This window comes from Saccoglossus kowalevskii, chromosome 7, assembly GCF_978046115.1.
Source record: "Saccoglossus kowalevskii chromosome 7, keSacKowa6.1, whole genome shotgun sequence".
NCBI classification, from domain to species: domain Eukaryota; kingdom Metazoa; phylum Hemichordata; class Enteropneusta; family Harrimaniidae; genus Saccoglossus; species Saccoglossus kowalevskii.
In genome coordinates, this window is record NC_140647.1 from 7,455,520 (window position 1) to 7,481,287 (window position 25,768).

A 25,768-nucleotide genomic window follows, 5' to 3' on the forward strand; every position below is an offset into this window, starting at 1 on the left:
AATATCAGAACCTACAGACTGCAAATGTTGTGAAAAAAAGTTAAAACAAAACAAGGCAAAACACATGTGGGCATGTTATTGTTATTGTGCACAAAAATACTATTCAAATGGTAGTTACAATTGAAGATGAAACTCAAGGAACTTGAAAGCTATTTGCAGCAGGTTGATACGTTCGATGATCCTAAAGTTATGCTAGAGCAATATGCAACCCAGCCGCACATTGGTGGTAAATAAACTTTCTTGAATATTGTTAATATTGATGATAGTAATGGGATGACATCAAGACATGAAATATGTTAGCTATTATGTTATGAAAATCAATAAACTATCTAACCTGGTAATTGTCATCAAATATTGTTAAAAAATATATATTCTTTTAAACAGTGTGCCATATTTATCAGTTAATAGTCAGTGTGACATGTATGACAATGACAATAATACATTATGTACAAAATATTAACAAAATGGGAGGGAAGGCTAAAACTATAAGGCTAAAAGTATCAGTTTTTGTTCATTCAGAATATAGAGGGACTGAAATTGTTACAATTGAATTGAGTGGAGCTGTGGGGATGAGTAAATTATATCCTAATAGGTACAATTAATTCTAAATTCACAGCTTGTATGCTTCATACAATTCATAGTCGCTATGGTGATATAGAAGATAAACTGGTAGCTGATCTTGGATGTGGGTGTGGTGTATTAAGTATTGGATGTCTCATGTTGGATGCAAAGTAAGACTTGATAATCCATGCACATTTATAAATATTGATTAAACATTAATCTCAAGATTCACATCTTTATGAAATCCAGTGAAACTACAAATCTATAAATTTTAAAAATCCAAAATGACCACTGTATATTTGATGCACTGTTCACTAAACACAGAACTGTTAGATACAAGGAGTTAAGCAAGAAAGTAGGTTGGCTCCTTGATAATGCATTAAATTGTCATAATGGCAGATAGGAAAATATGATCACACAGCCCTGTCACAACATTCCAAACATGAAATGTGGTTTCTATTTCAGAAATCATACATAGAAATTGCACATAAAATAGTAAGGTGATACAACAGTTACATTCAATGCCCTAATATCAACTGTTACAAATATATATATTATTTTTGGTTAGTGTGTCAAATTCAGAGCATTATCAATTTTGTGGAGTTTCATGTGGATATTATAATTTTGCTTTTGGTGTTGTGGTCCTCAACCTTCCTGAGAACATGTATAAAGTGTATGAATGACATCTTGTAGACATTACTACCAATGATTTCAACCAATTACATCACCCAGTTTTACTTTCTGCACGTTTTTTTTATGAAATGAATGTAAACAAAGTATAACAAAACTTGCACAATTTTAATAAATAATAATAATAATAATGTGCTAAATTTTGCTCCATCGTTTTCACATACTGTAGCAGCAAGAACATTCAGCAGTCACATAACTGCAGCAACAGGAGCTTTTTGCATGCAGCAGAAAGAACTTTTAGCAATCACATGACAGCAACAACTAGAACTCCTACAATGTCACATGACTATACAATGTCACATGACTATACAATGTCACATGACTACAGCAACAAGAGCTCATAAACCTAAACAATGAATGAGTCATAGCTGTTGTTCAGGCAGCATGTCTAGCTGGCAAAGGATTTTGATTTCTTGCAACCCGATTTGCAAAGAATATATTCATATGCAGATTGTAAACTGCAGCAGTTGCATTCATAGACTGTAGGATTTATGGTAAAATCTTGTAACCATTTCTCAGACATGCCAACAACACTTAATTTTGTGTCCACAAATACATGTACATGTACTAACAGTATATGACTCATTATTTGTAGTTTGTGTATAGGATTTGATATTGATGAAGATTCATTGGAAATATGCAGAAGGAATTGTGAGGAATTTGAGTTTACAAACATGGATATGGTGCAGTGTGATCTATCTCAGTTAGTGGACTCTAAGAGATGGAAAGACTGTTTTGATACAGTTATAATGAATCCACCATTTGGGACAAAACATAAAGGTATTATGACACTACCATATTTGTTCTATTAGAAGAACAACTCCAATAAAAGTGCACATCAACCACAAATGGCTTTTATACCCTAAATCCTAAACTATGACTTGATCAACTATAGACACACCTTTGTCATTTATGCTCTATGCTATGAAATGAACAAATACATTATCATTTATCATGTGTGTAACAGTGTGGTATAGTATGTTGTTTACACTGTGGGTGCAATCCCTGTAGTCAGACATTCATTCAGATAATTGCCATACTGGTTTGCTATATCACCAGCCACTTTGCTGAATGGTTTAGTATGTTATGTCTGTATTTTGAATCACATAACAAAAAACCAGCAAGGCATTTAGCTGACTGAATGGCTTACCATAAAGTATTCAGAGATGTTATAATTCAGCAAGGTTTTGTATTTGTTACTTAATTAGTATCACTGTCATTCTCAAAGCCTTGACTGATTGCTGTTATTGGTGGCAGTCTCTGCCACAGGCAAAATTTTACACCAATAACCATGGGATTATGCATTTTTAGCTTCTGCACATAAGGAAGGTAATGAATTTGCTGTTTCTCAAAAACTTCTTAGCAAATTTTTATCAAATTTGATCTGCTGATCTTAACCTCAAATGCCTTTGCATTACAGGTATATGGTGTTTTTAAGGATAGCACTAGATATGGCCACTAACTGCAGTTTACTTTTAATTTGAATTACAGGTATTGATATGGTGTTTTTTAAAGATATCACTATGGCCACTAACTGCAGTTTACTTTTAATTTGAATTACAGGTATTGATATGGTGTTTTTAAGGATAGCACTAGATATGGCCACTACTGCAGTTTACTTTTAATTTGAATTACAGGTATTGATATGGTGTTATTAAAGATAGCACTAGATATGGCCACTACTGCAGTTTACTTTTAATTTGAATTACAGGTATTGATATGGTATTTTTAAAGATAGCACTAGATATGGCCACTACTGCAGTTTACTTTTAATTTGAATTACAGGTATTGATAAGGTGTTTTTAAAGATAGCACTAGATAGACCACTACTGCAGTTTACTTTTAATTTGAATTACAGGTATTGATGAGGTGTTTTTAAAGATAGCACTAGATATGGCCACTAACTGCAGTTTACTTTTAATTTGAATTACAGGTATTGATATGGTGTTATTAAAGATAGCACTAGATATGGCCACTACTGCAGTTTACTTTTAATTTGAATTACAGGTATTGATAAGGTGTTTTTAAAGATAGCACTAGATATGGCCACTAACTGCAGTTTACTTTTAATTTGAATTACAGGTATTGATATGGTGTTTTTAAGGATAGCACTAGATATGGCCACTAACTGCAGTTTACTTTTAATTTGAATTACAGGTATTGATATGGTGTTTTTAAGGATAGCACTAGATATGGCCACTACTGCAGTTTACTTTTAATTTGAATTACAGGTATTGATATGGTGTTTTTAAGGATAGCACTAGATATGGCCACTAACTGCAGTTTACTTTTAATTTGAATTACAGGTATTGATATGGTGTTTTTAAAGATAGCACTATATATGGCCACTACTGCAGTTTACTTTTAATTTGAATTACAGGTATTGATATGGTGTTTTTAAAGATAGCACTAGATATGGCCACTACTGCAGTTTACCTTTAATTTGAATTACAGGTATTGATAAGGTGTTTTTAAAGATAGCACTAGATATGGCCACTAACTGCAGTTTACTTTTAATTTGAATTACAGGTATTGATATGGTGTTTTTAAAGATAGCACTAGATATGGCCACTACTGCAGTTTACTTTTAATTTGAATTACAGGTATTGATATGGTGTTTTTAAAGATAGCACTAGATATGGCCACTACTGCAGTTTACTTTTAATTTGAATTAAGAGGTATTGATATGGTGTTATTAAAGATAGCACTAGATATGGCCACTACTGCAGTTTACTTTTAATTTGAATTACAGGTATTGATATGGTGTTTTTAAAGATAGCACTAGATATGGCCACTACTGCAGTTTACTTTTAATTTGAATTACAGGTATTGATAAGGTGTTTTTAAAGATAGCACTAGATATGGCCACTAACTGCAGTTTACTTTTAATTTGAATTACAGGTATTGATATGGTGTTTTTAAAGATAGCACTAGATATGGCCACTACTGCAGTTTACTTTTAATTTGAATTACAGGTATTGATATGGTGTTTTTAAAGATAGCATTAGATAGACCACTACTGCAGTTTACTTTTAATTTGAATTACAGGTATTGATATGGTGTTTTTAAGGATAGCACTAGATATGGCCACTACTGCAGTTTACTTTTAATTTGAATTACAGGTATTGATATGGTGTTTTTAAAGATAGCACTAGATATGGCCACTACTGCAGTTTACTTTTAATTTGAATTACAGGTATTGATATGGTGTTTTGAAAGATATCACTAGATATGGCCACTACTGCAGTTTACTTTTAATTTGAATTACAGGTATTGATATGGTGTTTTTAAAGATAGCACTAGATATGGCCACTACTGCAGTTTATTCATTGCATAAGACATCAACAAGACAGGTACGTAAATGAAATTTTTTCGTAGCTGGTAAACATGTAGTTTTTATTACGTGTGGAAATGTGGTATTGCACTGTTTCACAAGGCAAGGTTGAATACATCTGGAAATTCAACACAATTGTTGAATCCATCTTGTTTTTTGACTCCCGTGTGCGAAGCACAAAAAGGGAGTCTTTGCAGTTAGTGTGTCTGTATGTGTGTGTATGTGTGTCCGTCTGTTCCACTGCTATCTCAAGAACCATACATCGGTTTTTGATGAAACTTGGTGCATAGATGCTCTGGGCCAATGCGCAGATTTGGTTAGGTTTTTGAAAAAAGCCATGCATATTAATTACCTAATTTGCATGATAATTAGCTGATTTTTAGCTGTTCCACTGATATCTAAAGAACCACTCATTGGATTTTGATGAAACTTGGCACACAGATGCTCCAAACTAATGCGCAGATTTGACTAGTTTTGGGTAAAAATCTGTGCAATATTAATTACCTAATTTGCATAATGATTAATCAATTTTCGACTTTTCCACTGATATCTCAAGTACTAATCACCACATTTCAATAAAACTTGGTACATAGATGTCATAGGACACTGCACAAACCTGATAGTTTTTAGGGTAATCAGTATATATTAATTAGCTAATTTGCATAATTAATTAATTTTCAGCTTTTGATATTTCAAGTAGTAATCATCACATTTCAATGACACTTGGTACATAGATGTCATAGGACACTGCACAGACCTGATAGTTTTTAGGGTATTATGAGTACATATTAATTATCTAATTTGCATAATTAATTAATTTTCAGCTCTTGATATTTCAAGTAGTAATCATCACATTTCAATGACACTTGGTACATAGATGTCATAGGACACTGCACAGACCTGATAGTTTTTAGGGTATTATGAGTACATATTAATTATCTAATTTGCATAATTAATTAATTTTCAGCTTTTGATATTTCAAGTAGTAATCATCACATTTCAATGACACTTGGTACATAGATGTCGTAGAACACTGCACAGACCTGATAGTTTTTAGCGTAATACCAGTACATATTAATTACCTAATTTGCATAATGTTCCACTGATATATAAAGAACCACAAATTGGATTTTAATGAAACTTTTAAAGAGAACTATGCAGAAACCCAATTAGTTTTTGGTAAATATTTATGCTTATTAATCACCTAATTAACATAATTAATTAACACTGACATCTCAATTACTGATCATCACATTTGAATAAAATTTTGTACATAAATGCTCTAGAACAATAGACAGGCCTGATTAATTTTGGTTTAAAATTTGTTCATATTAAATCTCTAATTAGCATAATAATTCATAATTTTTTTCTTCTGTTCTGTTCATATTAGTTACCTGATTTACATAATTAGTTTTCAGCTTTTCCATCAATATCTCATGTACTAGTAATTTTAAATTAATTTTTAATGTTTCTTCAATACTCTCAACACAAGGGAGTTCTTTCTAAGCTTTCTTTGATTCAAAATTGACGTTAGTGGCGATGTTGATACAAAAACACACAAGATATTGAGATTTGGTGATGGTGTGAGAGATTACCTATAAAACATTGAAGTCAATACCCAGAACATAAATCTTACATTTAATTCTATTTGTTCAAACATTGTGTTAAAAAAAAATCTTCACAATTAAACTTAAAGAAAAAGAATAAAAATATACTGAGCAAATTTTCTTGCAGTTGAAAAGTCTGACAAAGTACACTTCTGTAAGTAGCACCTGCTCAGTGTGAATGACAAATAGCATAATAAATAGTGTGACTTTGGTGTAGTTAGAACCAACCAATACAAACATTATTGCTGCATATGCCTTTTCACCACCAGTTCTCTCTTTTCATCCAAAATTCACAAAATAGTTCTGTTTATAGTCTGCACTTTCCTTTAGAAGATTTTTGACAAAAAATAGCTAAATTTCTTGAGTTAAAACTGAAAATTTTGTCTGTTTGGCTTCATGTTCATTTCCAGAAATATTGAAAAATATAAAAAAGAAAGTGCAGACAAATTTGTGCGGGAAAGTCTGGTAGTGAAAAGATGCTCAGCTCTCATCTGTTGCTATGGTTACTGTGCTTTTGGTGGCAGTCTATACATGTGTAACTGTGGTTGACATCCTGCATGTTTCTGTTGCAGTCTCTACATGTGCAACGATGCAGTGATATATTGTTCTGATTGATAGTTATACAAGACAAGTTTATTTATTGTACAGAACTTTGTAAAGGCTATTGACTCGTGAAAAATGTACATATTTGTAGTTGGTGACAGTGAATGTATAGCCAGGATTTTTGACCAGCCATCTGCTTTTATCTGTATCATTGCATTGAACAACACTTTTTCCCATCTTGTCTTTTTCAGCATATTTTCAAGAAATCCAAAGAATGGGGAATACAGATGGAAGTGGTAGCGGAGTTAAGATTTGATTTACCAGCATCATATAAGTTTCACAAATATTCAACTCTGGATATACAAGTAGATTTCATCAGATTTTCATCACTGCTTGTCAAAAACAAAACTAAATGATTACAGAGTACTTTGTAAAGAAGTTTAAAATCCCCTTAAAATCCAACATTGAGGAGAAGCAAACTTTGTAACACATTCTGGAATATATTATTTATACCTGTACTATAATGGCAGTACATTGTGCTGAGTAAGGATAGTTGATTGACCCTCAAGTCAAAACAAATAAATATAGTCTGGGAGGTTGATTTTCCTTCATCAGACATAATTTTCTTTTCAGTCGTTAGCTGATTAGAAAGTCTTCCCAGTTTGGACGGAAGTCTGGATGATATCAATTCTGTTCAAATCTCATCAGTTTTACATTTTGTAAATTTTCTTTTGATCAGACCAATGAATGAGCTTGATGTAACAAGGTCACCTTTTTTTCATTTGTGTAGTATACTTTACATGGTTGGAATTTGTATGCTCTTATTGCTGTCAAGGTAGAGTGGTCATGTGTAGATAATTATGTCAATGCCAGACTGTTGGGAGAAACATTCTAAATTCCATAAAACTTTCACTATACAGTCATACTTAGCTTGGCTAATATAATAAAACAATATAGTACATTATTTAGTGTAATATAGAACATTTATTCTGCAGAAATACACATCTTTTGACTAAAGAATTAGTACTCTTTAATATATATATATTACTACAATACAATACTACAATGATCCAAAATATGCAGCATATATCTCTAAGTAACTGAGTGCTGCCAAATAAATATAATAAATATGATGTACTGTTGGTCCATGGAGTTTAATATTACGTATGAAGATTTAAAGACACAGTACATTTGTATTCTTTAAGTGTTTCAACATTACACCATACATCTAAAAGTATCAGAACAGTGTATGCTGAAAAAATGTTGGAAAAAAAATAAGTTTCATCAAATTTGACATTTACGTTATAATGTAAAATTATTTTCACTAGCATTTTAATTTTGATGTTTTAAGCAGTGAAACAATAAGTTGTACTGTTATTTTTCCTGTTCACATGGATTTAGTAAATTTTACTTATCAGCAAAAATAATTAAAAAGGTATGAGTAATTAATGTGTTTCCAGTAATCAAATAAAGTGTAGCAAACTTATAAATACCAAGCTGTTGTATTGTGTTGAAAAAACTAATAGATTCTGGACTGACTGGACTAGATAAACTATAGTTTATACAGAGCAGTATTTGTTTGGCAAGTAGTGCAGTGAGAGATTATAAAACATATTTACTATGTACAATCATGTATTAACCACCCACCCCCCCCCCCCCATACTTATTTTTTGATTGGCCGAATTCAAAAAATATTATACATGATTCCCCCTAAAATCAATAAAATATTTACTAAGATACACCAGATTCAAATTTCTGTTCATAAAAATGTAAGATACATTTTATAACATTTACTATGACCGCTTTAACAAACAACATTAAGACAAATATTTGAAGTCTGGCAGTCATGGTGGGCAGTACATTTGGGATATAACTACACCTGGCAGTAATTACTGGGGCCAATGTGACCAATATTAGACTATTTTTGTCTCAAACAAATTGATAGGTTTTCGCCTTACTACCGTAGAAGAGACCCGTAATTACAATTTGTTGAATATGCTCCAATAAAACAAACATGGTTGTAGATGTAGAAGTTTCAATGTGACATGTGTTGTATATTACGCTAGCTGATTGTAAAATTGTAAATGAAATATTTTAATTTCTATATTAGAAGCCCATAGGTGCTTCAATTCGAGATGTACTTTTACTGTGATCCAAAAAACAACCCAACCAGCAGTCTTGTAGTGAGGTAATATCAAAATTGCTACCTTGTTAGCAAAACATAAGCTATAATTGTTATACTGGTACTACTGGTTAATATGGTAGTAGTTTAACCAATATAATAACTTGACTAGAGCAAAGATCTGAGTGATCTGGTTGGTTGGAGAGGATAAAATTATATACCGGTACATGTACCTGGTAATAAAACATAGTTGAACTTTGGTGACCTTGCCCTTTGTTATATAATATACTATAATTCCCTTTAACATAGTTTGTTTCAATATAAATATACATTGTCATAATTAATTTTGAATACAAAAAAGTTTTGGGGTTGAACTCACAGTGGGGAATCAGTCTACCGAATGTCCTTTAAAGATGTAAATATCTTACAAAAACATTGGTGCCTTATTTGTTTAATTATTTTAAGGGACATAATTTCCAGCTTTATTCAAAGTAATTCAGATATTTTAGTATAAAAACAAATGCCTCATTGCAAAAAAAAAGTGCTGCATTTAGACGTGAATAGATTCATAAAACATGCAAGATAACAGAAAATCTTAGCTGGCTTTTGTCCAAGTATTTTGTACAGGTGTCTGTCAAAAATTAATGATTCACTGAGACAAATATGAACTGCCTCATTGTGTGACTACTGTATTATATGAAAAGTAAAAAAAAAAACACCCTTTATGAATAGCTATCATGTTGCAAGCTCTGCTTTAAATAGTTAGTTGGTGTCCAGTGGAGGGAGAAGTCAACAGTACTGTTGCCTCCTGAGAACCTACATCTTCAAACACTGCAATCTTTGTTTGAAGTGAGTTTTTAAACTAGTATTATAAAAACTCTATCATTCTGTTCTAATAGCTGAAACATATTCCTGTGAGTTTTCATTTGTCGAATGAACTGTTTGTCAAATACAGAATACATATATTTTAGAACAATTTACTTTTTAAAATGTGGATGAAATGTTTTGCTTTTTATGTATTTTTTATGTATTGTTTTTGATTTGATAACTTTGAACTAAACAGATTTTCTATTAGCTTCAGATCTTGATCAAAGTTTGGCACCCAGTTCATAGCAGTGCTTATATTGATTTTCTGACATCTTGTTTTCTGTAAAGATTTATTGGTAGGTTTGCAAATGTGTATCAGATTGTGCAATCTCTCCATGAGTTGGTTTTGAAACCCAGTAAGGGATTCTGAGATACATTACCAAGGATATTATTACAAGATAAATCATTTGCTTCATTGAACACATACAACAATGCATATTTCCACTGAGATCAGTGACCTTTGATGTGTATCACCAGTGATCAGTCAAGTAGAAACAGTCGAAATATTTTATCAGTTTTTCTCAATTTTTGCATGATATTTTCATACAGGACATCTGTTGTTCAAACTCAGGGAAGACTTTATACTGATGAACAAGGTGACTAAGTTTGATGAAGTTTGGAATAGAATTAGTAAAGTTATGCACACAATAACAATTATTAACGACGACGACGACGACGACAACGCCGGACAAAATCTTTCCCTTAATATACCTCTCCCTTCCATCTTTGATGGTACGGGCAAGGTAAACATGTCAGCTATAATGCTCACAGATTCAAGGCACATATTGCTGCTTTCAATGCATTTTGCAGTCGATCATTTCATGCTAAGAATTCTTTAGTATACATTGATCATCATTCGAGTACCATCTTCTCGCATATCAGTAGGTGGTTGTCATGCAGTAGTATCATGGTAGGTACCACATTGTCAAGCAGAACACTGCAACACCATTAGCTATGGCCATCATGTAGTTTATGTGAAATGTGTGACCAGATTCTAACCTGTGAGAAATAAACAAAAAAATAAATGGAGATGTTGGACAGCACCCTTGTGAGGACAATTGCAACTTGTGTATATTTGTCAACACAATTTTTGTGTATTTTCCAAAATTTTAGCATAATTGTCTGCAGGTCTCAAAATATTTGAAAAAGTGAAAATGACAGTGTGGTGTTCCTGACTGACCTAACATGACCTTGGTATTAAAATCAGATTACAGCAACTTTATGTATAAGGTTGGAATGATTTATAGAGAGCAAAGTACAGGACTGTGTTGACACTGGTAGTACTATGGTTTCAATGTGTTAATCAGTAACCTAAGGTGACAGAATAAGGTCAGAGGAACCACTAAATTTTCCACAGAACTGCAATGCCAACTACCGGTATATTCCCACAAAGCAATAGCGTATATATTTGTCTGTGTACTTCACACACATAATGGGCTGTAAACTGAACTGTCAATGAGTCAGTCAATAATTTGCACATGTGAATCTCACATCAAAGTTAGGCCACCTGTTGCTAGCTGGCGCCGTGGCTTAGTTGGTTAAAGCGCCTGTCTAGTAAACAGGAGATCCTGGGTTCGAATCCCAGCGGTGCCTTTTGTAATAAAAACAAAATTATTTGTTTAAAAAAAATAAAGTGTATCTACTATCTTTTTTTTCAAATGACGTCAATGAAGCAATTGTGTAATTTTACTATAATATAGGAATTCTTACAGTGTACAACTGTATTTTTAATGTTATTCTTTATGTACTAATATAATTATACCTCTTTGTACATAAAGAATTACATCATTTTTTATCAATCTCTTTATAAATATTTATTAGTATGGAAACAAATATGTAGGCTTATTTTGTGAGAGGTGACAGTAGTTTCCTTTTGACAAACCACCAGTAAGATTCAAATACTGTCCTTGTCTTTATCAATTATTTCAACTAAGGTACATCATGGTCTAGGTAATGTATGTAATCATACATATTCTACCACAGTAAAATTAACATTTACACCTTGGCTTTAGACACAACTGATTTTGTCAAAATGTAGTTTAAATGCAAGTTGCATCAGCTTATTGACTGCTTGAGAGGTTTGTCTTCAAGAAAAAAAAATGTGGGTGACTATTCTGGTGAGTTGAGGCACAAACGAAAATGTGTGGCCCGAGATTTTCTTCAGTTTTATATTTGTGACCAAGGAATAAATAAGTATGGATGATAGAGGTGTAATTAGCTGGTACAACAAATTCCCGTACTGAGTTTATTTACCAATCATATTTTAAAGAATATGATAAATACAATATTTGGTTTATACATAATTATATAGCAAAATATTGTGTATTTAAATAATACCCTCACAGTTAGTAATGTGTCAACTAGAAAATTTACAGAAAAGTGACACAAACAAGATGTACACAAAGAAAAACATTTTTATTTTGACATGTAAACATGAGAGTACACAGAATGAACACATAAGGAAGCAAACATAATTAAAGTTCATGCACAGTAAGTATATTTGTTAAAAAACTGAAATAGATGTGTGTTTCATAAAAAATATCCAAGAGAAATAAAACTGCATCTTACAGTAGAAGAAAATATAGAAATAAAACAAATAATATACAAAACTAAAAGTAAGCAGAGGAACCTCACAGTACAAAACTACATGCAAAGAAAGTAATACAAATATTACACTGTGACATACCGATATTGTTTGGGTGACATTGGAGTGGGTGGACACTGGCCTGGTTGTAAAGAGTCAAAATATGTAATCACCCAGGAGAAACCACAACAACTACATGCTGCCAGTAGTGGAATAATAAACGATGACAACATAGCTGGAGAAAGATAACAAAAACATTTATGGTTAGTATTCACTTCATTACATTGTCATCATTGCTGCTATATATGTGAAAGTTGTGAGGCTAAAATAATTGTTTACATATTGGCTTACACTTGAGAACTGCTACAAGGATAGTTAACATTTACAGAAAAGCTTTTGAAAATGTTAGGTCAGGGAATGTTGGAGATATACCGTAAAATCTGTATTAGAAGCCTCATCCCTAATAGAAGTCGCACCCATTCTTTTTGAATAATTTAGAATAAAAAATTCATCATTTCTCATATGTGTACATGCTCTAATAGAAGCCGCATCCCCTCTGTTGCATTGTACCATTTTAATAGAAGCCGCGGCTTCTAATACAGATTTTACAGTAGATCTGGAATCAAATTTGTTAAAACAAAATGGCCACCAGGCAGCCAAGAATTATTTGAATCTAATCTATATAACATAATGACTTGCATCAACGTCCCATAATTTCTGATGTTTGTACTGTACCATGCTTGAACAAAATTCGTCCACACACAACTGAGACTAGGTTCTGTAATGGCAGAAATGCTACATTTTATACTTCCCTATTCACTGAAAATGTAGATTAAACAATTGGACGTATGGATATGATGCAATATCTTTTCTCTGCATGGCAAAAGTGAGAATTAAAGTCATGAAACAATGCAATAATATATCTTATTATATTGCACGGAAAATACTGGCTAAAGTTTAAATACTTAAAGGCCCAATTCACTTGCCCTGGGCAAGCATGAATTGGAGGTGTGGCTATGCTAATGAGTGTTGTTAATCACTTGCATAGCCTATGACGCATCCTGTTTCAGCGGTCCAACATCACGTGACTTTGATTGACAGTAGTTAATTATTCGAGATGAGTAGCGCGTCCCTTTCCCCGGTTCATGTTTTTGACTTATATTCGCCAAAATCTCAGCTCGTACACTATTTATTGTCATAAATACTACACACAGTCACTGCTGTGATATTCATTGTCACATCCATCCACTTTGGCACAACATAATCGACCGGTAAGTTTGAGAAAACATGTCTTTAACGGAGCTTAGCTGGAGCTGTTTACTACAGCGTGACAAGCAAGGAAATAATCCCTATTGTTTAGGAGCGTATTTATAGTATACCTGGGCCTTTAACAAAAATGAACAAGAACAATGAAGTCTTCATAATCACATAAATAATTCATTAATATTCATGTTCCTCAAATAATACTACATGTACTGTACTAATCTCAATGTCGCTCATAGAATAATATAACATGAATTGTATACATGTTCCTGAATAATAATAGTATAGTAACATATCTATGCAGAATTTTTGAAGAAAAATAATAGCTAATGTGTTTCTCAATTAATATTACATGAACTGTATTAATCACAATGTTCTTTATGAAATAATATAACTGTGATCTGACAATGATCCATCAAAGTTACCTAAATATAAAATATGAAAACAAATGGGCTGGTGGTCTTCAGAAATGTTTTCACCAAAATATACACACTAAAATAATCATGAAAACAAAAAAATGAGAGAGGTAAACCCAAGTATGTGCATATAAAATATCAAGACAATCAGGCAAGCTATTTTTACTATAAATGAGAAAAAATATTCATCAGAATTAGAGATTTTAAGATATCATCATGAAATTAACAAAGGTCAACATAAGGTACCTAAATACTAATTATCAAAGCAATCAAACTTGTCAAGAAGAAGTCGAAAATATCACTTTTTACCAAAAAGGGATAAAAATCTTCATCAAAACTAGAGAATTGAAGATATCTGCATAAAATGAATCTGAGAGAGGTCCACTCAATGTATATATATACCCCTGGATATACACCAAGTTTCAATCTCCTGATTGCACTGTTCAGGAAGAAGTCAAAAATGTTTGGTATCTACAACGACGAACAATTAATATACATGTATGACAAGCTTTGCTCAACAAACTGGTAGTCAACATATAGGGGTAACAAGTCATTGTTTAATGACATAGTCCCCGTTTAAATAAGGGAAAATGTTATTTATGCCAAAGATTAAAGTAATATGGACCAAAGGTATATCGGTAGCAATTGGTCAAGACATGTCAGAGATATGGCTCTGGAACAGTGTTCATTAAAACAAAATGGCCATTACTCGGCACTGAATCGGATAATTATGGCAAAGGAAAACAATGTTTTCTTCTGTCCAGGTTAAATACTAAATTACTAATATTTGATGGGTATTTTTGTGAGTGTACATGTACGTAATAAAACATATACACCCATTAAAAGCATAAAAACTTCAAATGCAAACATAGTACACATGCAAAATACTCGGTAAACAAAATTATTTTGTGATTTTTTACTTGTTAAAAATGAGTACAAGAGTTGGCAGAGCCATCTCGATGCTGGGAAAATAAGAGTTTTAAAGATGTGTTTTGGAGCAATGGATTGGCGAACAGACAGAAAAGCAATTTCAAAAACTTTGACTTTGTTTTAATGAAAACTTGAAGTATACATGAGGGTAGTCATTGAAAATGACACAGTTCCCGTTAAATTTTTGAAAGTTCTCTTTGTGCTCGTCATATTAAAGCGAAGGGATTGTCGCGAGGCCAAAAAGTCAGATGGCTGTCAATCGGCCATCCTTGACCAGATTTTGAAAAAAATTGTCATGGACATGTATCCTAACATGTATAATCTATGTACCAAGTTTGAATGACAACTGACAAAGCATGTCCAAAATACAACATTTTCAAAAAACAAGATGGCTGCAAGTGGGCCATTTTGAATCGAATCACTAAACCACTGCATGTGCATATGTCCTACATAAAGTACTAGGCACATGCAAAGAATGAACGGAATCGGTCAAAGGGATTCTGAGATACAACCACGGACGAACGCACAGATGCACGGACGCACAGACGCACGGACGGAGACCGAATTATGAGTCCTAGTTTTGGACTTCGTTCGAACGGGGACTAATAATCATGTTAGAAATTACTTAAGTGCTTCTCAAGAATCACAAGTACTAACACATGGCTAAGAAAATATAATTGGAAGTCGTAACTGAGTATAACCATTAAAACTAATTGTTCAACTCTGGACGTTTAATTGTACTTAGCGTATGTTATTATGACAATCAACCAATTCGAGAAAAACAGTCGACAATGACTAAATGCATGGTCACAGCCAAATCGCTGTTTAATTGAAATAAAAAAAATCAAAGAAAACAGAGAACTCTAAGACAGAAAGAGAAACACAAGCGATGTAGTCGAACAGGCTTTACGGCAACCATGTTTGTTTCACCTCAATCAATACAGTATTAGCCAAGATGCACTATTCCCATAAGTGTGGGTATGTGGAAGTTCATAGCCAAGCGTACTGCGGTCAAGAACACGGTAAGAAATTACGTGCTGTCGGTTTCCAGGTTCGGGTGCCTTTCATATCCGGGGCGGCTACCCAGCTCACAACTTTCGCAACCAGTGAGCGCATCCGGGCGATGCATTTTATTCAGCCTTTTCCAGTATTTGGCTTTGAATATAAGAATCTGTGAAAAAGTAAATAAATGCTACACATTTCTAAACCAAACCATTGATAAATGGCTACCCACTTCTAAACAAAATAACATGAAATGACACCCCAGTCGGGCGGCACATACCCGTATTGCAATTCTATGGAAGTAGCCCCCCCGGGCTTTCATACAAGAAGATCGATACAAACTACACCGCAGAGTGTAGTAGACATAATCCCGATGGCAATAGGAAGTTTGAAGGAAGCTAAATACAGTTGATTTATAACAGACCAAGTAAATGGAAATCACTTTTCAGTCCTTGTTGAGGCACAAACGTACTTAAATGAGAGACGATGGCAACTCCACATTGTGGCAGATTTAATACACACTACTACAATTCGACTAAAGTTTACAAACACTACGGTCAGTCACACAAAGTCCCCCAAATTCAAAAGGGATTTTTAAATGCACGGGGGAACATGAGACGAACAAGTGTGCATACTTAGATGACAACTCCACGCTAAATGCAGCGTGAAAATGGCAATTTAAAATTTGCTTGCAGATTTTCCGGGGCAGATTTACATAATACTTCAGTTCGATAACATGGCCAGTCACATAAAATCCATCAAAATGGAGCTGCAAGTCGTATAATGCCAAAACAGTACCATGATTTCACAACTTTCGAAATACGTTCGCTTTTATCGATGTCCGCTGTTCAACAGTTTAATGTCTTCTCGTTCGCAAGAACACAAAGCTACTACCGTACCAGTAGTATGGATACCATAAGAATATCAAATGGCAGCCAGTCGGCCATTTTTCTTTAAAAAAATAGGATGAATATCTTGCAAACCTGGTAATTATTGTATTTTGTATATGGAAGACAAAGATATCTTTATTTACGCCAAAGGCTATGAAAAAAGTATATCTGACAATACAACTTTATTGACTTCCACATCTGACCTGCCCATACAAGTTTACTCACCAAGAATATGATAAACACTTATCTTCAATTCTTCTGCTGTCTCTGTGACCTCAAAATTAATACATTGGAAACTTTCTATAAAAAATAGGAAATAATATGTGATTCAATCTATATCTACTATAAATGTTACCCTTAATGTAGACTCAATTACTAATTGAGATGATTAATTATATAATATTACTACAACTACAGACTGTAATGATCTAGTGCACTATATTTCACTGTGGGGAATTCAATATTGTTATTTTGACATAATAATTAGGGGTTTAATCTGTTGAACTAAGAAAATCATATGACTTGTGTAATTTTTTAAATATCTTTTTGTAATTATTTGTACTTTCAGATGTGTTTTGCTGCTCCTAATTGATTTATTACTGTATGCGTACTTCTATTTGTGAGCCCCTGATTTAAAAGGATTGGAACAAAATAAAATCTGGTGAGATAATTTTTATTCTTGGTTTTCTAGAAATATGTTTGATTGATGCGCACACTAAATAGGATATTCATTACATAACAATGTATCTAAATTATAAATAATTGATAATATAATTATATAATCAAATGGAGGTTAAATGGCAGATGTGATAGTTTTATGGAAGTTGCAGATGACATTATTTACATGTAAATAAATAACAAATCCATTAATTGTTATTTTTGTATACCTGATGAAGGCGGTTTTAAATACATAAATGTAATCAAACAAAACATCGAGTAGAGTATTAGAGGTATAGAAAGACACCATTCCCCGCCGCAGCAAAAATATTGAGAACTCTTAATTTTCAAATTGTCCCACATCAATGGTGCTTCATCCTCGCTCTGTTCTATATATTCCAACACAATCGGCGAACAAAGCGGCTCGCCGGGTATACCATTCATTCTGTCAGTGAGCTCGCCCCTGAATCGCAGTCGTTTCCTGGTAGTTTTTCGGTCGGTTGATCTCATATTACCATATTTTTGTGTGAATTCTCTTACTCAGTGTAGTATCGACAGTTAGACGATGTCATACAAAAGCATAGTCTGGTAACAAAAGCATAACAAACGAGCTGTGCGACCCAACGGTCAATAAGAGAAACCATTGCGATTATTTTAGAGTCTAAGATTCGAACGAAACGCATAATGATGCAAACAAAATAGGGAGCCAAACATTTAATCTTTAAATTTAATACACACCATTTATTATTTTTCAGTTAAATTCCAGATAATATTATGTAAATATTACGAAAACACGTGTTTGGTTTATTGTCGAACCCAGTTATCAAAAATGTTAACATTAGCACATGAGTTGCACCGCTTTCCAAGATGGTGGGTATTTTGTTTGTTTGTAGATTTTCGACTTTATTTATCAACTCACTTTGGTAAATTTACCAATGCATATTTGAAAAATGGGTTAATTAGATGTTGCAAATCATTCTTAATTTATCGATGTCCGTAGTTTTTTGATCGCTGTTCTGCGGAACTTCAAATTGTACCCCAGCTTTAATTCCAACGCATAGTGCCAAGTGAACGCGTTTATTAGTTGTTACTTTATGTATGAGTCGATTCATTAGATACTATCCTTGGTAGAGTAGGTTTAGGTCGTCTAGGACAGTTCTCACTCTTACAACGCAACCAAAAATGTGTTCTCACTAACACTTTACCCGAATATTTATAGAAGTTAGTTTTCTGAACGGGCTTAGTATCAATTCTTATTTGAAATCGAGCCATGTACAACTGTGTAACATTTTATTGTAGTTTTCATGGGTTATATACATTATATCCCTAGCTGAGAGAAATGTTGTTTAATGCAAGGAAATCATAGATCCCTTTCCCTCAGTGATCCACAATTTAATTGTACATGCCCCTACTTAAGACAGCTATAGTTATCTAGAGGGGGCATTTACAATTGAATTGGGGGTGAGGGTTAGGGGTGGCGTGCAAAATGAACTCATTCCCTAGTACATGTATCTGCAACTACAAATTTAAATTAATTAAACAAATAATCAGACTGTGTGGAACTCCTGTGGTACAACATCACATGTAAATGTAATGTATATCATGCTTCTAGTAGCTAAACTATATAAATCACACATATCAAAAGTTGATGCAAATTTTGAACATAAAAATATTCTATTGTATCTTTACAAACATACCATGTGATATGCATCAATACTAATACTTAGATTTTTTGTTAGCAGCAGCAATCATCAAATGCTCCCAGTAGTACTGGGAGTGGTGGCCAGTCTGTGGGGGCTTTCCCAGGACCACCTATCCCACCAATGATGATGCCTCCACCATTTCCAGGAGTAAGTACATTTGTTTTATTTACAACACTTCAATTTGTTTTTCATTTCAAATCTTTCCAACATCTTTATAATTTCATTTCCTCATTTTTCACACTTACAGATGCAACCACCACCTGGGCTTCCTCCAGGATTTATGATGGGTCAAGCTCCCCCAAATTTGCCACCTCCAAACTTATCACAGCCTCCTCCAGGAATGCCAATCCCTCCACCTGGAATGCCATTACCTCCACCGAACTTCAGCCAACCTCCCCCAGGAATGCCACTACCGCCCGGTCTTCCACCTCCCATGATCCCACCCACAGGCATTGTGCCATCAGGTGTAACCGAGACTGCCGCTACACCTAGTGAGAAAAAGAAACTGTCACCACAGCAAGGAGTAATTCCTCAGTCACAGATTACGCCTCCAGGTATGTGTGGGGTTACCTAGGTTACCAATATCAAGTTTTTATGATTATTGTACTTATTTTGTATTTAACGTTCTTGCTCTCACTACATGTATTTTATTGTAATCCTTGTAATATATTGTAGTGGCACCAACAACAACAACAACAGCAAACAAGTCAAAGGTCCCAGGTTTTGTTGCTGCATCGGAGCAATCCATGCAAGTGACGTTACCAGTAAGTAACATTTGTTATAGTGTCCATTCTGTTTCAGATGTATTGGTTTTGCATGTTCATTTCCTTATCAGTATTAAAGTCAATCCATAGCGTAACTGATGATAAGTGAATCTGTGTATACCAGGGTAATATCTGTAATTTGAAAAGTACCATTAGAATAACAAAGAAACAAAAGTATTGAATTATAATTTCATTATCTTAGTCTCCTCAGGTAGCCACAGTGAAACAGTCTGCCACTACTGCTGGATCAAGTGATACTTCTCCAGGAACACCAACACAGTCAAAACCTGCAGAGAAAAAGGTGAAGTGTTAACTCTAATTTGGGGATCGAAGGATACCATTTTTGTTTCATAACAGGGTAATTGGGATTGTGCTTAAATATCGATAATTTAGTGCAGGGTTCTCTCCAGCACATTGAAAAGTAGGGGTTCCCAACTGTTTAATTTTGGATAAACAATAGAATAAATTCAGCTTAACAATAAATACAATAGAGATAATTACCATACTAAAGTGTTATGCAAATTATTCGGTGCTCTATGCTATTTTCTGGGGAGAACACTGTAGAGGGACCCCGCTCCAAGTGGCCCTTCAACTACAGTCCTCTTTAATGGCTGAAATTGGATGAAAACGAGTATTATTGGTACATGTAGTATTGCTGTACGTAATATTATGAAGTTGTTCACTGCCAAAATAGGTCATTAATGGTGGTAATTATAAAACAACCATGGTCAGCTTAAATATGTTCTTGAATTTTCTTGAAATGTGATTTTACAGAGTCAGATAGTTTTATTCACCTACATAGTATTTTGTCAAACAATGATTTACGTTTGATTAATACATTTTTGTTGACTTAATTTTTAAGTTTCATGTAGTTTATATAATTTTATTTTTCTCAGAAGCCAACGTGGACAGAGCATAAATCCCCAGATGGCAGAATATATTGGTATAATAATGGAACAAAACAGTCAACTTGGGAGAAACCAGATGAACTCAAAACACATGCAGAGGTGAGTTTCATAGATTCTGTTGTAAATAGTAAAGAATTAATCAATTAATGTAATTATTTGTGAGTAAAATGATTTGCATCATGAATTTTGTGCAATTATCAAAAATAGTTTTGACTTGCATTGTTTAGTGCGAGGTTTTGACTTTTCAGTTACTCCTACACTACTACTTTTTACATATCAATACACTCGGGTGATCAGGTGACATATAACACCATTACAAAAGTATGTATTCTGACCCATGCAATAAAATAATCCCCAAAATGTCACAGTGGGAGGTTTTGACTTACGGTAACTGTCTTTTGCAAAGAGGAGTTGGACATCAGTCTAAATTACAATGTAACATTGTTGTTTGTCAGTCAGTCAAAGCAACAAATACCATAGTCATGACAAAGTGTTTAAAGCTATGTTAGCACTACAGATATAACACATTGTGTGTATGTGGTGTATGGACTCATGTCAAACACAACATGGTGTACGTGTCTCATGTTTTCAATTAGTCAAACCTTTTGTAGAAATGTTGGCTTTGAAATCAAATGAAATTCATTCCCTCTGATTGAATAAATATATTTTTGTCTTTCTTTGATTCTAGTTGTTACTATCACAGTGTCCATGGAAGGAGTACAAGTCAGATAACGGCAAGGTGTATTTTCATAATGTACAAACAAAGGAATCAAAGTGGACTATACCTAAAGATCTAGAAGATTTGAAAGGTATCTGCGATCTTTGCTAATGAGTTCTACAATAGTGTCTCTTGGCATATAATAGTCCTCTTAGTACAGTTATAGTTATTACATGTAACTAGGTTGTTGATATGTAAAGGTGCTAAATCAACCCCCAATGAATAGTTAAGCATTCAATGTATTGTTTAATCCTTCACAGACAAGTGCTTACAAGTGCACATACACCAACAATTATATTTACACTATGTTTGATTTTTTGACTATAGATACATCTGTCATTTTTGTTATTGGAAATGTATGTCTAACAGAATAAATGCAATATTTCTACAGTCACAAAACACATATGCAAATTGTATTCGTCTGCAAATTAGCTGCTCTACTTGAAAGTTGAGGAGAATGTTGTCATTATCATTGACATCCATCTATAATGGGAAATATACCTAATACATTTGTTTGTTTGTTTCTTTACTAACTAGCCAAGATAGAAGCAGAAGGCCTAGACAAGTAAGTTGGTTGAAATATTTGTATAAAAAACTAACATTTACAAATAGAATATCAATTCCTCTTATAATAAATTTGTTTGTCCTGCAGAAAAATGCCTCCAGAACCTGAAGAGCCGGAACCTGAACCAGAGCCTGAACCAGAACCTGTACCAGTGGCAGTAGCTGCTGCACCTCAGATACCGGTACGTGTTCTATTGGAAAAAGAAATGGAAGGACAATCAACACCAGTAGCTGCATCATTTACTGGTAGTGATGTGGGCACAGCAGAGAATACACCTACAGTAGCAGATCAAGATCCAGATAGGTAACTGTAGTTTATATCTTTCTCTCTTCTGTAGTATGTGATTAGTAAATAATAGTTTCAATTAGATTAGATTCATGAAAAATATTTACCATCAAACATGTTTACTGTCATCCAGTGCGGAAGAACAAGTTCCAGAGAAGAAGGAGTATGTTTATAAAACTAAAGAGGAAGCCAAGAAAGCATTCAAGGATTTACTCCATGAAAAGGTAATTGTCTGTGTAAAACATTGGGATGGTGAATGCTGAAATTCATCACTGTATATGTGCTGTTCATCCGACTTCTACTTTGTGCATGTTTGTTATGGCAATGCATTCAACAAAATTTTGTAAAATAACTCCTTGTATAAATTAACTCCTTGTATAAATTAAATCCTTGTATAAATTAAATCCTTGTATAAATTAAATCTTTGTATAAATTAAATCCTTGTATAAATTAAATCCTTGTATAAATTAAATCTTTGTATAAATTAAATTGTTAAATCTGTATTAGAAGCCGCATCCCTAATAGAAGTCGTACTTATTCTTTTTGAACAATTGAGAACCAAAAATTCACCATTTCTCATATGTGTATATGCTCTAATAAAAGCCACAACCCCTCTGTTGCATTGTACCATTTTAATAGAAGACGCAGCTTCTAATACAGATTTTACAGTAGTCTCTGATTTAGTATGAAAACAAAATGGGTGGGGGATTTCTTTGAATTTGTTTAAACTCAATATGTTACCTGAATTACATGAAGTGGTGAGTGTCCATTGCAAACCAATCCTATGGGGAATACAATTTGGTGGATTTGTTGGCATTCTAAACTGAATCAAACTGAATCTATGGAAATCGTCTGTCATTATCCGCTCTCTTCAAAAAACATCTGACCTGTATATTTGGTGAACACTGTTGAATCTAATATATGGCACATGTAAATGGCATTCCAAGACATGTCATTGTGGAAAATTGTTTAGGTCACAATAATACTGAAAGGTATGTAAAAATAGTGATATTTGAGTTTTGTATTTGTGTACTTGTATTTATTGTTCTCTGTGAAATGACTTCAATTTTATCTGATATGTATAGGAAGTACCTTCTAATGCCACGTGGGAACAAGCCATGAAGATGATTGTTATGGATCCACGATACACGTAAGTATCTACGCTCACTACTGATGTATTGAATCAACCAATCATTAAAACTTAATTATCAGCCAAGAAAATATGCTGGTTGACAGTTGGTACATTGAGTTGACAATAAAAATTACAAATCAGATAAGATCATGTGGTAGCTGTGATAGAATAAGTAGCTAATGGGTATTTACATTTTTTACACAAAATAAATGAACTACCAAATCAAAAACCTAGCATTTTGCCTTTTTTTAAGACTTCGTTAGAAATGTAGAATGTTCAGTGACACTGTTTTACTTATGCTTATGCTACATAATCAGTAAATACAAACTCTTGTATTTCTGTTGCAGAGCTCTCACAAAGCTGAATGAAAAAAAACAGTTATTTAATAATTATAAGACCCAGAAAGCCAAAGAAGAAAAGGTTAGTATTCATTATTTTTTAGTCCCCGTTCGGACGAAGTTCGAAAACGGGGACTTATAATTCGGTCTCCGTCCGTCTGTGCGTCCGTCCGGAGTCGTATCTCAGAATCCCTTGGATCGATTCCGTTCATTCTTTGCATGTGCCTAGTACTTTATGCACATGCAGTGGTTTAGCGATTCGATTCAAAATGGCAGACTGGCAGCCATCTTGTTTTTTGAAAATGTTGTATTTTTGACATGCTTTGTCAGTTGTCATTCAAACTTGGTACATAGATTATACATGTTAGGATACATGTCCATGACGATTTATTTCACAATTGGATCAAAGATGGCCAACTGGCAGCCATCTTGTCTTTTGAAAATGTCATATTTTGGACATGCTTTGTCAGTTTTCATTCAAATTTAGTACATAGATCATACATGTTAGGATACATGTCCTGACCGTCCGTGAGTACCTGAGTCTGTCTGTCTGTCCGTCCGTGTGTATGTCCGTCCATGCTTCAGTCTGTCCAAAGTCATATTTCAGAATCCTGTTGACCGATTCCCTTCATTCTTTGCATGTGCCTAGCACCTTATGTGGGACATATGCACATGCAGTGGTTTAGCTATTCGATTCGAAATGGTCGACTGGAAGCCATCTTGTTTTTTCAAAATGTTGTATTTTTGACATGCTTTGTCAGTTGTCATTCAAACTTGGTACATAGATTATACATGTTAGGATACATGTCCATGATGATTTATTTCACAATTGGATCAAAGATGGTCGACTGGCAGGCATCTTGTTTTTGTGTTTTTTATGCGATATCTTGGACGTGCTCTGTCAGTTTTCATTCAAATTTGGCACATACATGTACTTTATACATGTTAGGATGCATGTCCATGACAATTTGTTTCAAAATCTGGTCAAAGCTGGCCGATTGACAGCCATCTGACTTTTTGGCCTTACTACTATATTTCCACAATTTATGTACCATTTTTATTCGTATTTGGCACATACATCATACATATCAGTGTGTTTCATAATCAGATCAAAGATGGCCGAATAACGGCTGTTTTAATTTTTGGCCATATTACTACTACACAGAACAGGTGTTTTGATGTAAATAAACAATCTGTTGTATACGCCACTTGGAACTCAAGTTTCAAGAACACACTCGCGACAACCCCTCCGCTTTAATATGACGAGCACAAAGAGAACTTTCAAACATTTAACGAGGACTGTGTCATTTTCAATGACTTGTTGTTTATTAATGTTAAGCCCATCTACAATCTTGGCACATGTGAGCTGTATAAGAAGTCTGTCTACAATCATGGCACATGTGAACTGTATTAGAAGCTCATCTACAATCTTGGCACATGTGAACTGTATTAGAAGCCCATCTACAATCATGGCACATGTGAACTGTATTAGAAGCCCATCTACAATCATGGCACATGTGAATTGTATTAGAAATCCATCTACAATCTTGGCACATGTGAACTGTATTAGAAGCCCATCTACAATCATGGCACATGTGAACTGTATTATAAGCCCATCTACAATTATATCACATGTGAACTGTATTAGTAACCCATCTACAATCATGGCAGATGTGAATTGTATTAGAAACCCATCTACAATCTTGGCACATGTGAGCTGTATAAGAAGTCTGTCTACAATCATGGCACATGTGAACTGTATTAGAAGCTCATCTACAATCTTGGCACATGTGGACTGTATTAGAAGCCCATCTACAATCATGGCACATGTGAACTGTATTAGAAGCCCATCTACAATCATGGCACATGTGAATTGTATTAGAAATCCA

At 33.8% G+C, this 25,768-nt stretch overlaps 3 protein-coding genes and 1 non-coding gene across 4 annotated transcripts in view; 3 read left to right on the top strand and 1 right to left on the bottom strand.

The window, feature by feature from the left end:
* The first annotated feature begins 49 nt into the window (after positions 1–49).
* Positions 50–8,231, top strand: LOC100378561 (rRNA N(6)-adenosine-methyltransferase METTL5-like). The gene is made up of 5 exons (XM_085501013.1): positions 50–226; positions 617–731; positions 1,847–2,031; positions 4,522–4,604; positions 6,987–8,231. The coding sequence occupies exons 1-5, from the start codon at positions 127–129 to the stop codon at positions 7,149–7,151; spliced, it is 648 nt and encodes a 215-aa protein (XP_085357139.1). The 5' UTR covers positions 50–126; the 3' UTR covers positions 7,152–8,231.
* Positions 8,232–8,499: 268 nt separating this feature from the next.
* Positions 8,500–18,095, bottom strand: LOC102809364 (uncharacterized). The gene is made up of 4 exons (XM_006814153.3): positions 17,697–18,095; positions 17,035–17,109; positions 12,411–12,543; positions 8,500–10,723 (listed from the first exon to the last, which is right to left on the bottom strand). Exons 1-4 carry the CDS (start codon positions 17,974–17,976, stop codon positions 10,630–10,632), a joined length of 582 nt encoding a protein of 193 aa, XP_006814216.1. The 5' UTR covers positions 17,977–18,095; the 3' UTR covers positions 8,500–10,629.
* Positions 11,244–11,317, top strand: TRNAT-AGU (transfer RNA threonine (anticodon AGU)). The gene has a single exon. It is a non-coding gene; the product is annotated as a tRNA-Thr (tRNA).
* Positions 18,096–18,320: 225 nt separating the features above from the next.
* LOC100378415 (pre-mRNA-processing factor 40 homolog B-like) overlaps positions 18,321–25,768 on the top strand; it is a 43,725-nt gene continuing 36,277 nt past the window's right edge. The window contains exons 1-12 of the mRNA XM_085501014.1: positions 18,321–18,336; positions 19,209–19,316; positions 19,417–19,723; positions 19,845–19,933; positions 20,136–20,234; positions 20,830–20,940; positions 21,530–21,650; positions 22,097–22,124; positions 22,212–22,427; positions 22,543–22,633; positions 23,495–23,559; positions 23,889–23,961. Of these exons, the coding sequence (XP_085357140.1) occupies positions 18,334–18,336; positions 19,209–19,316; positions 19,417–19,723; positions 19,845–19,933; positions 20,136–20,234; positions 20,830–20,940; positions 21,530–21,650; positions 22,097–22,124; positions 22,212–22,427; positions 22,543–22,633; positions 23,495–23,559; positions 23,889–23,961 (1,311 nt within the window). The 5' untranslated portion in view covers positions 18,321–18,333. The remainder of the gene's footprint in view (positions 18,337–19,208; positions 19,317–19,416; positions 19,724–19,844; positions 19,934–20,135; positions 20,235–20,829; positions 20,941–21,529; positions 21,651–22,096; positions 22,125–22,211; positions 22,428–22,542; positions 22,634–23,494; positions 23,560–23,888; positions 23,962–25,768) is intronic.

Bases quoted from the DNA above. Each gene is read 5' to 3' on its own strand.
- LOC100378561 (XM_085501013.1), top strand. From the start codon at position 127: ATGAAACTCAAGGAACTTGAAAGCTATTTGCAGCAGGTTGATACGTTC. The intron at 227-616 runs GTAAATAAACTT...CTAAATTCACAG, and splicing joins AACCCAGCCGCACATTGGTG to CTTGTATGCTTCATACAATT. The intron at 732-1,846 runs GTAAGACTTGAT...CATTATTTGTAG, and splicing joins TGTCTCATGTTGGATGCAAA to TTTGTGTATAGGATTTGATA.
- LOC102809364 (XM_006814153.3), bottom strand. From the start codon at position 17,976: ATGAGATCAACCGACCGAAAAACTACCAGGAAACGACTGCGATTCAGG. The intron at 17,110-17,696 runs GTATACAAAAAT...TATTTTTTATAG, and splicing joins TTTAAAACCGCCTTCATCAG to AAAGTTTCCAATGTATTAAT. The intron at 10,724-12,410 runs GTATGTCACAGT...TATTTCTCACAG, and splicing joins ATGTCACCCAAACAATATCG to GTTAGAATCTGGTCACACAT.